Source organism: Otolemur garnettii, unplaced genomic scaffold (genome assembly GCF_000181295.1).
Source record: "Otolemur garnettii isolate 467f Iridium unplaced genomic scaffold, OtoGar3 scaffold00209, whole genome shotgun sequence".
In the NCBI taxonomy this organism is placed as follows: Eukaryota; Metazoa; Chordata; class Mammalia; order Primates; family Galagidae; genus Otolemur; species Otolemur garnettii.
The window spans coordinates 2,349,225-2,362,614 of NW_003852604.1; the positions used below are offsets into that span (position 1 = coordinate 2,349,225).

The 13,390-nt window shown below is 45.2% G+C and overlaps 1 protein-coding gene across 1 annotated transcript in view; it reads left to right on the top strand.

Annotated features, from left to right (window-relative positions):
- STX3 (syntaxin 3) overlaps positions 1 to 13,056 on the top strand; it is a 40,895-nt gene extending 27,839 nt beyond the window's left edge. The window contains exons 3-11 of the mRNA XM_003801374.3: positions 201 to 300; positions 1,800 to 1,874; positions 3,071 to 3,138; positions 4,660 to 4,768; positions 5,552 to 5,625; positions 5,810 to 5,944; positions 7,721 to 7,831; positions 9,257 to 9,370; positions 11,328 to 13,056. Of these exons, the coding sequence (XP_003801422.1) occupies positions 201 to 300; positions 1,800 to 1,874; positions 3,071 to 3,138; positions 4,660 to 4,768; positions 5,552 to 5,625; positions 5,810 to 5,944; positions 7,721 to 7,831; positions 9,257 to 9,340 (756 nt within the window). The 3' untranslated portion in view covers positions 9,341 to 9,370; positions 11,328 to 13,056. The remainder of the gene's footprint in view (positions 1 to 200; positions 301 to 1,799; positions 1,875 to 3,070; positions 3,139 to 4,659; positions 4,769 to 5,551; positions 5,626 to 5,809; positions 5,945 to 7,720; positions 7,832 to 9,256; positions 9,371 to 11,327) is intronic.
- The last annotated feature ends 334 nt before the right edge of the window (positions 13,057 to 13,390 follow it).

A 13,390-nucleotide genomic window follows, 5' to 3' on the forward strand; every position in this document is an offset into this window, starting at 1 on the left:
AGGGAGAGACGAGTGTGGATTTTTAATGACTGTTCTCTTTAGATCAGGGAAAGGGCACTTACTGGGCAGGGGAGGACATTTGTTTACTCATTCCTCTTCGACCACAAACCCAGAAGGAGCACATCTTTCACCAAGGAGATCTCAGCTGTGAATATATTCTTCCTCTGTGATGATGAAAGTTACTGTCTTTCTGATTATAGATTGAGGAAACTCGGCTCAACATTGACAAGATCTCAGAGCATGTGGAGGAGGCCAAGAAACTCTACAGTATCATTCTCTCTGCACCAATTCCTGAGCCCAGTGAGTGTTTGCTTGGAGCTGAGTCACTCTGCAATGACACTGCTTTGGGGCCAAGCCAGCCCTGTTTCCCTGGCCTCTGTGAACCGCAGGGGCGTGTACACATTACATCACACTAATGTACACATCATGCATTTCCCTGTTTCCTTAACCTTAGCTGAGCTCCCATTGCCTGGCCACAGTCAGCTTTTCTTTTTATGGTCCCACTTGAACTACTTAGCCAGCCTTCCTCTGCTTCTCAGCTGGTCGCTGTCCTGGCCAGTAGTGACTCCTGCTGCTTCTCTCATCTCTGTGTCTTTGTTTGTACTATTTCCCCAGCCCTACATGTTTTTCCCAGCCTTCTTTCCAAATCCTTCCAGATCAAGTCCATTTTTCCCCTCATGAGATATTCTGAAATAATTCAAGTTCACAGAAGTCCTCATCCCTGAACTGTTTATCACTGCAGAGGCAAACTTTTACCCCTTAATTGTTTCACAGTTTAGAGCAGGGTTTAGGGCTACATTTTTGGTTCCTTAAGAGCAGGGAGCAAGCCTCATATTATCATTCCACTCCTTCCTTTTTTCCATTGCTTTCTGTTACCTAAGGATTAAAGTGGGGATGTGTGAGCAGAGCACATGGGAATCATCCTGGTCCCATTCCTGCCTCCCCAGCCACCTGCCTCCCGCCGTCCCCCACATGCTACCCACACTGTAGCCAGACCGACGCTGGCTGTCCCCCAAGCCCTTCTTGTTTCATCATTCCCTTTACATGTTTCTTCTCCTTGTGATTCTTGCTCTTAGTCTCCATTTTTATCTGGTTAATTCTTAGTATTTCTCTGAGACTCTCTTCCACTATCTGTTTTTAGAAGCTTTTCCAGATCCCTCCAGGCTGTGCAAGAGAGCCCTTCAAAACCACCCCGTGTACACCTTCACCAGAAGTCATACTTTACCCCACACAGTGCATTAGGACTGCTATCTTAGGACTGCCCCTTACTAGATTCTGAAACCTCGAAGGTAGAATCTCTTTTATCTTCTCTCTGATTCCTTAGTTTCTAGCTTAGTTCCAACCTTGTAGTAGGGGCTGAAGGATGGTTTTTTGAGCAAATGGTCATAGCTCACATTTGATTTGCTCCATACAACACAGGGAATGTAGTAGGTATGTAGTAAGTACTTGCTTCATTCTAAGCTGATCAGCCTTGGTTGAAATCTTTTTGCCCCAGAATTCCCACAGAACCCTCTTCTGCCTTCTCACCAAAGTCCTCATGGCAATGCAGGATGTGGTTAGAAAAAGACGATTCTGGGGAACCAATTCTGGTATTTTTTTATTCTGTATGTCTAGGCTGGGGTGCCTCAAAAATGCCTTTTTAAAAAAATAAGTGCTTTATGATTTTAATAACAGGTCTAATGACAGAGTGCAGGGGGATCAATGCTGCTCTGGGCAGTGGGTGCCTGTGGATTGTTGTAGCTCACAAAGCACTTTGTCCTCTCCTTGCTAACTGAGTCTGCCTGCCTCTTTTCTCCCAGAAACCAAGGATGACCTAGAACAGCTCACGACTGAGATCAAGAAAAGGGCCAACAACGTCCGGAACAAACTGAAGAGTAAGGAGGGGACAAAGGGCACAAGCCAGTCAGTCCCTGCCACCAGCTATCTCAGCTCCCAAGGGTCCAACTCTTTGGCACTGAAATGTCTCTTGATGGATGTGACACCACTTGTTCCATCTTTGCTGTGGTTTGGGCACTGTCCTGACAAGGACACAGAGTAGTGGTTCTCAACCTATGGGTCGACCCACAGGAACTGTATTAAAGGGCCGTAGCATTAGGAAGGTTGAGAACCACTGACCTATAGCTCCAGAAATTTATTTTTTCTTGGATTCTGACTATAGTTGAAAGAGTCCAGAGTCAAAGTTAGAAGCTGAGCATTAGAATGTGCTCTCAGCTACTGAGTAGGTGTGTGACTTGCTCCATTAACCTAGTCCCTTAGTCAACTTTTATTGCCTCTGTTCCCCCAGTACTATGTGGATTTGAATAGTAATTTTAGAGATATGTAAATGCAAGATATTATTGTTCAGTTGACAGACATTTCTGGGCTTGGCATGGCACCCTCCCATAGCCCCCTACTTTAGAAAGCATAGTTTGGTGAAAATACTGTCATAGATTCGATTCTCCTAGGGGACCAACAGGTTTACTGAGTTCCAAGGCTTTGGCTGCATTGTCGCCCAGTGTATTTGGGGAATGCATGCTGTTAGTCAGAGGAGGAGGCAGTATTGCTCAGCCAAGGTTATCATTTATTCTCCCCAAACAGATTGCAATAGTTGTTTTAACCAGAGGAAAGGAAGTGTCCTTAGCAGCGGCTTTCAGTACTAACAGGGGTAGTGTGCCTGCCGCTGTGCTGAACACTCTGTGTGCTTTCTCATTGAATCTGCACCTTAGTATTGTGAGGAATGTACTGGTATTTATTCTGTTTTCAGATGAAAGAATAGAAACATTACTAGAGGTTAAGTGGCTTTCCCAAAGTCATACCCAGAAAGTGCCAGGGCAAGCATTTGAGCTTATGTGTCTTGGTGACCACGACCCATTGCTGTTCACTGTTGTGCCAAGACCTGGTCATTATAAAGGCTGAGGAAGGCATGTGCAGTGGCTCACCTGTGAGCTGACCTTTTGAGGTTGTCCCTGCCTGCTGTTACATCTCTGTGGTCTGGGTGTGGGACACCCAGTGAGCAGGTTTGCACTGAACTGTATGTTTCTTGGAAGGAGCAGCAGGGGTATTGCTAGCATGACCTCCTTCTCCTCTTCAGGCATGGAGAAGCATATTGAAGAAGATGAGATCCGGTCATCAGCAGATCTTCGGATTCGGAAATCCCAGGTAGAGTTTTTCCTGGTCTAATGATCATCTAGTCTGATCTTAATTTTTTTCCTACTTATCTGTGGAGTCTTTCTTATAGAAAACACAATTCTTAATTTGGAACTCAGTGTGAAGAATTGGTAAAGGGGAACTGTCTGGGTTGAAGCAGGGGCCAGGGCCAGAGTCCAGCCTTTTTGGCCTCACTTTCATACTCTACTTCAGTTAGGGAGGTCCCTGAAGAACTTCTCAAGGCTTCCCAGAGCACATTAAGATTGAGCATGCCTCCTTGTTTTACAGGAGGGGAAATGCATGTCTTCTTTTTATAGATTGTTAGTCGTTGGTTGCCCAACTGGGAGCCGGGCATTTTCAGAGGTCATCCAAGATATGATCATTGTCTTTAAAGAACTGACCTTCGAGTGTCTTGAGAAACGATTACATAAGACCCAGGAGAAGGACAATGTAAGAAGATATGGTCTAAGGCATGGTGCTGTCAGCATTATAAGATGTCAGGAAGAACTGGGGACAGCCAGAGGAGGTCAGGCCAGGGGACATCAAACACAGGCAGGCTCAGGAAGTAGTTTGCCCCTCTCTGAGAGGCACTGGATAGAAGTGGGATGTGTGCACTCCTCGTGTGTGTATGTGTGTGTGTGTTTGTGTATGTGTAGGCAGCAGCAGTGATGGTGATGGCATGGGTGGCAGTAAGGGACAGACAAGAGGAGAACCGCCTTTCTGCAGAGAAAAGTTTTCTGTGGGATAGTGGACACAGGATTTTTGGTAAACGATGTTGTGTCACATTCTAGTGGTCTTTGAGTACCAGCCTTGGGAATTTAGAGCTGATCCTAGAGCCCACAGGCATTTGCTCCAGGTTGCAACATATTAAGAGCATATTTTGGTAGGTGCTTGAACATTGGATACAGTGGGAAAGAGGCAGAAGGCTGGTGGTTACATTTTTGCAGTGATTTTGGTCTGAATTTGTGTGGTGGTAGTGGGCATGAAAAAAGTCTGAGTATTGGGGATTTTGCAAAGGATAAACTAATAGGGCTTGATGTGGAGAAACAGGCAAAGATTAAAAGTTATTGTGAAGGTTTGAGCTTAGGCATCCAGGGCTATTGAGAGAATGCACTTACATATAAGCAGAAAGAATGGGGGTGGTCAGGTATGGTGGGAACTGAGGTATCTCTGGCAAGTGTTATGTGTGGGAAGGGAGGCTGGCAGCTGTAGAAAGCAAGCCCAGAGTTGTGCCAGGAAAAGGCTTCTAGTCCATGTGGGTACAGGACTCAGAGATTCACAGAAATAATCTCCTTTAGCCTCACAATTACCACGTGAGGTCAGCAGGGCAGGTGAATGGACACTGAAGCCATGGTTTGGGGAGGGCAGGGAACTCTCACAGTGGTGCAGAGCTAGGAAACCAAAAACTTGGGTCTGCTCCCTGGTCTTCTGGCTCTAAGCCCAGTGCTGCAGTAGACAGCTATGTGGGGTGGGGAAGGGGCCGCCCCTCCCTCACCTCCTGGGAGCTCACTGCATTTTACATCGTCCCCACAGCACTCTGTCCTCTCCCGGAAGTTTGTGGAGGTGATGACCAAATACAACGAAGCTCAGGTGGACTTCCGTGAACGCAGCAAGGGGCGCATCCAGCGGCAGCTCGAAATTAGTATGTGCTTGAGGTTTGGCGAGTCGCTCACTTGTCCATCCCAAGTTGTGAGCCCAAGGGGAATGGGCAGCAACCACACTTGTGGCCTCCACATCATATTTTGTGCCCAAGCCTAGGGCAGATGTTACAGTGCTGGCATATCCTGCGTGCTGCATCTCAGTCAGGACCAAGTGATTTTTTGCTATGGGATCCAGCATTTCCTCATACTTAGAGGGGAAGCAGTGGACAGCCAGTTGCTCCCCTGGGGACTCACTGCATCTTTTTGCTGTTTGACAGCAAAGCACATTTATGAAATAAAAGGAATGCTAGTTGCTGCAAGGAATGTCAAAATTGATAAAGCCACACCCTGTAGGAATTTAGTAAAGTGGAAGGCCAGGCCTGCAGGGTGGGATAGGCTTCTGGCGGGAAGAACTGTGTGAGCAAGCATGTTCAGGAGTGGCAGGCCATCGAGGGCCTGGGAGAGGGAATATTTGGAGTAGCATTAAGGTTAGGATGGAGTGAGTGAGGGAGGGCTTGCCCACAAACTGGCATGTTGTTCTGAGGGCCTTGAACTCCACAGTGTAGTGAATGTAATGGGGCTAGTAATATTCTGGGCTGGGAAGTAACCCAGACAGATACGTGCTTCAGGAAGAAACAAGAAGACAAGTCAGGAGGCAATCAGGGGAGTGTTGTAAAGCCCATGGGTTTGTAGTGAACTCACCGTATTCCTGGCTTCCAGGGAACTTTTCAAGTGGTGTTGCACTTTGGTCTTGTATTTGATGCTCTGCTTCTTTTGTTGTAAAGCCGGCAAGAAGACAACAGATGAGGAGCTGGAGGAGATGCTGGAGAGTGGCAACCCTGCCATCTTCACCTCGGGGGTGAGTGCTGTGGTGCTGGACAACACGGCCTCTCATGAGTGGCAGGGTACAGCAGGTACAGGGTGAGATGCAGGAGCAGGGCGGTGGGGGAGCCCAGGGGCTGGCCAGGGCGGTGTGCCAGGGCTGTGGCAGGGCCAGCCTTTCTTACAAGGGTGGCTGATGGTCTTTGGGTGGCCTGTTGTAGATCATTGACTCCCAGATATCCAAGCAAGCCCTTAGTGAGATTGAGGGACGGCACAAGGACATCGTAAGGCTGGAGAGCAGCATCAAGGAGCTTCATGATATGTTCATGGACATCGCCATGCTGGTGGAGAATCAGGTAACAGGCAGGGGTTCCCAGTGTGGGAGGGAGGAGAGAAAAGCTCAGATTCTCCTGAGAACAGGGAGGTTGGGAATATAGAACCAGGGTGAGGAGAGGAGGGTAGAAAAACCACTGGGAATTTGCATTAGGAATAATAGGATTCCAGGATCCCAGGGAGAGGTGCCTTCTTATCAAATACTGACACTTGGTCAGTGCAGTCTTGCCATCCTCACCTGTTCCTTTGGCCTCACAGTTGTTTCTAAAGGGTTCCATGTGCTCTGTCCAATACCTAGTTCCCCAGCCTCAGTATCCGTCTTTTTTTTCTTTATTAGAGATACAGGTTCTTAATGATGATGCTTTAAAACACTCTCCTGATATAGACTCTTAGACTCTATAGACTCTCCTGATGTCATTGAAAACATATGATTTTTTTATCCAGTGAACAGTGAAAACTGTTCAGTTTTTAGCAGTTCTTTTTCCCGTTTTTTTTTCCCTGTATGTATTTTTAAAAACATTTTGGCACTTTCTGCTAAGGAACAGAGCAGACAACACTATTAATGAAAGAAGAATAAGACAGTTTACAGAAACCCCTGGTGCTGGTCTGACAGCTCTCTTTGTCCAGGGCATGCTTCCTACCCGGTGGAGTTCTCTATTGCCTGCCAAGGGTGTTGGCGTTGCATTCGGGTGTCCCAGTTTTTACGATGCTTTTAAATGAGCCATAACTCCCTTCCTATGAAATTTGGTTGCTCTGTCACCTGAAAGTTCAGATGGAAACTGCTCCTGTGGTGGACTGTCGAACCTAGCTGAAGCCTGGACACAGCATAAATGGCTTTTGACATCAGTTCCCTGCTCAGGGCCTGGGTGCCTTACCCTTAACTCTTACTGGCCTCTGAGACCATTTCTCAAGTCCCTCCATCCCTGCTCTTCTTTTTTTCCCCCCTACTGCCTTGCCGAGGAACTGTTTTGAGATTCAAGTGGTGGTAAGTTCCTTGCTTTAATTACAGGCTGGCATAAAAAGTGATGGGGTTGGGTTGAGGAAGGTCTGGGTAGGGGAGGAGAATCCCATTCTAAGATGCCTACAATGAATTGGAATGACCAGACTTCCTTGTCAAAAATAAAAGCTGGGGTATGGCGCCTGTGGCTCAGTGAGTAGGGCTTGAGCGTGGCCCTGGCCAAACTGCAACAACAACAACAACAAAAATAATAATAATAGCTGGGTGAGGTTGGAAATCATGTTAAGAGACCACTGCCTGGAGGGGAAGGTACAACCAAATTGCCAAAGGCCCTGGGCGTGTGTCATAGAAAAAACAAATGTTCCGCAGATAACTATTGAGTGCCTACCGTGTGCCAGGTGCTATTCTGTGGTTAGAGAACATTCTCAGTTTGGTCAAAAACACCAGGAATTGGCCAGCATCCTGATGATGTCCTAAGAACGTGACTTCTTATTTTGTTCCTCCCCTTGGGCTTAAGTTTTTTTAAAAAAAAAGTGGGAAGGGGTTACCTCAGAGTATATCTATATGGAGCATGGCGCAACCAGGCCTTCTCAGAAGGACGTTCCAGATGCCTTGCAGAATGCTGGTCACAGACAGTGGCTGCCCCGCCCAACAAGCACTGGAGAGCCAGACGAAAAAGCGTACAAAATAGAAAATGTGCCCTACAGGGAGGCTGTGCTGTGAGGTGTCTGGATGCTGCTGTTGGTACTGGAGATGATAAGAAAGCACATCCCTCCCTCACGTTAGCCAGGGCAGTTCTGAGGTGGGCTAATTGGGCGTGACCGGTGTCCGTTCTTTGCAGGGTGAGATGTTAGATAACATAGAGCTGAATGTCATGCACACAGTGGACCACGTGGAGAAGGCGCGAGATGAAACTAAAAAAGCTGTGAAATACCAGAGCCAGGCCCGGAAGGTGAGGCTCTCCTGTTTGCCACCTCCGGAGAACAGAGTCCATTCTGTTTGCTGTCTCTTGCTCTTTCTCTCTTCCCCTCTCCCTGTGTTTCCGCTGCTGCTGCCTCTTGCATCTGGGGAAAGGGAGCCATGATTGACCGTATAGAGAACAACATGGACCAGTCAGTGGGCTTTGTGGAGCGGGCTGTGGCAGACACCAAAAAGGCTGTCAAGTATCAGAGTGAAGCCCGCAGGGTGAGCACCTCAGTCTCCACCGGTCTTGTTAAAGTCTTCTCTCCCTGGCCATCCCCACATGTATCCTTGAGCCCATGCCTTCCCTCCCTGTAGTTCAGCCTTTCCTAGAGACCAGCTGCCCACCCTTCCTTCCCAGATGTGCCTTGCATGGATCTGGCTCTCATGCTTTCTCCGCCAGGACCCACACATGAAAGGCAGTTCTGCAGAGCAGGTGCACGACCTGAGTGTTGTAGCTCATGGACCTTTCAGGTGTCATGCTTGACTCCTCTCTTCTTCAGAAACCTTTGCTGTCTCCCAGTCCAGGAGCCTCAGCTCTGCCCTCTACTCTTTTTCTCTGTCTTGTACCTAGTGCCAAGCTAACTGCTAACATGTTATCTCTTATCTTATGGGGCACCTATACTTCTGCTTCCTGCCTGAAGCAGTTGAGGGTCAGGGGTGTCGTGAGGCCACCTTGTACGTACCAAATCCAGATCTGATCATGCTCTTTGCACCACACTACTGTATTTGTCTACCCCGTTGGTGTCCCTGCTGCTTGGGGACTTGCAAGCTTCTGTGTGCGCTGGCTTCGTATCTAGCTCTGGTGGCTTCTGCTGTTCAGACTTCTTCTTTGACCATTCCTCTTGGACTTTGATACTTTTGTTCTTCATTCTTTTTCTTCCAGCTTTACCAATTGCTGCTGCAGGGATTTCGGGGGCTGGGAAGTTATTTTACATTATAAATTTGGATCATAGTTTCTGACACCCAGTCTGTGTATAATGGGTCTGACTGGTAGGAATGTACTTTAGGGGATGGATGGACAGAGTTAGAAATTAGGACTATATAAAAAATGTCTTTACCCTCCTTCCTAAAAAAGGAAAAATCAGTCACTTTATATTCTGGCCAGTTATGCTTAGCGACCCCGTGATGGTGGCTCATAATTATTATGTATCTGCCCACGTAGCAAAACTGCACTGTGAGCTGACAGCAGGCAGAAACTCTGTATTTCCATCTACTGGCATTAGTAGCCACAGAGCAATTGAAGAAATGTAAATGATCCTAAAAGAATGTCTTTACATAGTGGTGTAGGTTTCTTATTTGGATCTATTAGATGTTTTCTCTGTAGAGGTGAGAGGTGTTGAGTTTTGACTGAGTTGTTATTTTTTTTGGTTGTTCATAATAATGATGTTTTTGTTTGTCTTATTCCTCTCTCCAGAAATTTATAATTATCATTGTGGCAGTAGGTGTGTTGCTGGGCATTTTAGCGTTGATTATTGGACTTTCTGTGGGGCTGAAATAAGAGTGGCCTGAGAGGCTGCTGCACTGACATGTAAGTAAATGAATAATCAGCTCTCTCTCGGGGACTCTGGATTGGCTCCTTGAGAGGAAGTTAGCTTGGGATTTCAAATTCCACATCTTTCTCCTTATGACTGTCCTTGGACACACTGAGCTTTCCAAAACTCAGTAGCCTGTGGATTCTTTCTTGGGTTCTGGCTGCAGCCCATGGCCAGGTCTCCTGTGTGTTTCCACCCTATAGATCTTGGCCCTGCTCTGTCTCGTGTTTCTTATCACCTTGGCGCACCTGCCTCCCCTTTCCCAGGAAGCATGCTCCTAAATTGGGTTTGATCTCTGTCTTCTGAATTCTTACTGGTTTTTCTGGATGCTGGGCTTTGCTTTGGGTATCCTTTGAAATGTAAATGAAGCTCTGAATTGGGATTTGGCTATGGGGTTTTGTTTGTGGCTGACTGGTTGGATCTTGATAGATGTAGTACCCAACATTTTTGAGTGTGGAGTTGTACTTTACACCTTACATCATTGAATCCTCACAACACCCTTAGGAGATAGGTATTATAGTAGTATCATGCACATTTTACAGACAAACTCAGTCTTGAAGAGAAGTTAAGTAACAGACTCAAGTGCACATAGCTAATAATAGACCTAGGAGAATTCTTACTACATCTTAGTTTCTCTTTGTGAAACAAGATAACCATTTATCATGGTCTACAAGAATCTTAGAGGACAGTGCTTTTTAAAATTTAGGGTACTAATTTCTTTAATATTTGTTAAAAAGGATAGAGCTGGCCACTGAATCAGATCTAACAGCAGTTAGCATTTCAGGAATGGTCTAGTTATTGGGAGTATTAAGACTTTTGTGACTTTTAAAACATTTTTTAAAATACAATATAGCACATATTATTAAAAAAATTTAAAAAACAAATTCAATTAATTTTTTATATTACTGATAACCTTGGGGGATGTTTATTCTCATAGTTTTACATATATTTTGTACACTGTTACAAAATCATAAGCATCATTCCACATCACTGAAATCTCTTAGTAGGTCTAATTTTCAGCACAAGATTATGTGTATATTCTCAAATATTTAACGTTTCCTAAATGTAGAGGGTTTATGTTATGATTGTGCTATATCTCTGTAACTAATATTATCTAATTTTTCTCATTTTTAGTTTCTATTTATTACACTATAAATTCATGGAAGTTAGATTGCTCAGGTAATAGGTGTGGATGTTTGTTAATACTTGATACAAACTATCACGTTGCTTCCCACAGCTGAGTCTACATTTTATTTTTGCTTCCATGTATCTCTTCCTTCCTCCTCCTTCCACTTGACTAGAGGGTCTGAAAGTCAGATTATTTTAGCACTCAACATTCAGCTCATCTTGAGAGATAAGCAGCAAGGATATGATCAGCCTCTCACAAGCAGTTCCCCCGACCTACTTTTTTTTGGACATTTGGTGTCTAGTCCTTGCTTTCTTCTTCTTCTTCTTCTTTTTTTTTTTTGTGAAGTTTGAATTTTGTTCTCTTAACTACCTCATTGAGAACGATATTAAAGTTTAAAAAGAGGCATAATAGTTATTCTCTTTCCATATCGTTGGATTAAAAATATTTTGCAAAGTCATGGTGCCCCACACGCAAGCTTGTATTCCAGAGAGCCCCTGCTGGGGGCTCCTGCAGAGAACAGGGGTTTTCAGTGATGTCTCCCACCACCACCAAGTCCTTCCGTGGGTGTGGATAGCCTGTATGAAGGCTTATAAGAAGCCTAGAGACTTTTCTGGGTTTTTTTTTCCCTCTCAGGGGTTTTTGTTTTTTGTCCAGTGTGATTTTTAATTCCAGGTCTTGTCTTGGGTTCTTCAGATTTAGTGTTGACTTTTGCACTGTTCTCCCTTTTGCAGCTATTTCTGATTTTTCTCTCCACCTTCTGGGTTTGTGGCTGATCCACCTGTTGCCCTTCACTGATCAGCTGCTCCTTTCCCTGCCTCTCCTAGAACCGGATTTCACTCCAGCCTGGTGTGGCCACCCTTGTCTTCAGATGGGAACGGAGTATGAATGGCCTTCCTGAGAGCGTGTTGGACCTGTTCCTTTGTTTCCTTGTAACCATCCTTGGACCTGACTCAGCAATCTAGCCCTGGAGGAATCTAACCTACCTAGTGCAACCCTGAGTTCTCCTCAGAACCTTCTCCTGCCTCACCAGCTCTGAAGTTCCTTCCCTCCTGAACCTTGTGAACCAACCCAGCTTCTCTTTCCTCCTCCAAATTATGCCTCGCACCTTGGAAAGCCCATCTGAGACCCTCTCAAGGTGCTATGTTTTCTACCTCATGGAGTTTTTTCTCCTAGAAATTTGCAGTGTATTTTGTGTGTGTAGGGGGACCATCTTTAACAAAGCAGAGGGATAAAGCTTGGATCTGCGTCTTTTACCTGGCAGGATGCCAATCCTCAGCTTGTTGTTCCCATGTCCTAAAAACATGAGGGGTTGACAGATGTCATTTTGGTCTGAGAAGCTGACTTATTTGAAATTCAACCTTAAATTAAGCTCTTAATATGTTTAGCTTGGGGGCCAACTTTGATTTTTTTCTATGTTGTGTTCTCTCTCATGTTTACTCAAGGAGGGACCATGATGATACAGCCATCATCTAAGGGCTACCATTTGCAAAGGCTGAGGGTATGGACTATCTGTTTCCATGTCTGAGTTTTGGAAACTAGCTGTTCATTGCTAATGAATGATACTTTGTGAAGCCAATGCCGTGAGGCCAAAAATGGGGATTTTAAATTGGGTCAGGGACAAGGTGCCAGAGTCTCAGAGGCTCTGGAAATGTTTCATGAGACTGGTATTGAGTATCCAGTCATTCATGTATTCCAGATATATTTTTATAATTGTTGAGATGTATGTACATATATACATGTGTCTCTCAGGAAGTAGAAAATAAAATCAGAAGACATTATGACCTCTAAAAAGTTACTTTGAGCTAGGCTAAAAATTAGGTAAGGGATATTCACTTACCTGCAAATAAATTATTGCAGAAATGTAATCTTCCCATATTATCAAGAAACTTGTTTTCTGGATGAGTACTGGGAGAATCAAATAAGATCTTTGGAGGACTAAAGTGATCCTCATTAAGTTTTTATGCTTAGCAGACAGCCAGTTTTAACACCTCTCCCTACCCCGTTGCCTATGCTAGACTTGTTCTGGCCACACGCCACAGCAAGTTGATATTATCCACATGACTGATGGGATGTCCTATCTTCAGGACTGAGTCAGTTGGGGAACACCCAGGACTAGAGAGTATCTCTTCCTGTTTCCTGGTTAATGAGCTTGGCAGGGTCTTTGTCTCCCTCGATTCTTATCATGGAGGAAGCAATGGCCAGGAAATATTAAAGCTGCTGTGACTGCTAACCCAGTGGAAGGCCCCTGAGATTCCCTGCTGGTCTGTGCCAGTCTCCCTGAATTTGGGTACCGGGTATAGTTCAGCTTCAACTTTAATGCTTTCTAGAATAGGGTGAGCACCCTAGTCCAGGCACTGTCCATTAGCTTCCTTTGCAAAGGCTACTCATTCACAGTCCTCATCCGGCACTCAGAGCCCAGGGAATGTCCTTTTGTCCTTGGCTATGACGTCTGTCGGTGGACTGGCTTCTCAGTCGGGGAGACAAACTAATCACAGGCCTTTGCTGTCCTCTGAGATTGAGGCCTGAAGCTTATAGCTTGGAATACAGAATGTGAAAGTTTTGTTGTTGTTTGTACTTTTTTAAAAAATGTAATCTTGATAATTTTATTGCTAATTTAAAAATAAATGACTTTATATTGATTTTGAAACTGCTCCGGCTCTATCTCCAGGCAAAACACTTAGTGACTTGGTGCCACCATATGGTGACTTTTGTTCGGGTTTTAGTAGAATAAGGTTAAAACTCTTTGTAAACCATGTGCTGGACCAGAAAGGTGGTTCAAAAGCTCAAATTTTTGAAAATGGCTTAACTGCCAAAGAATTCAATGTAACTGTATTTGGGTTCAGAGTTGAGGTTTACCCCTGTGAGAATCTGGTTCACTCATTGACAG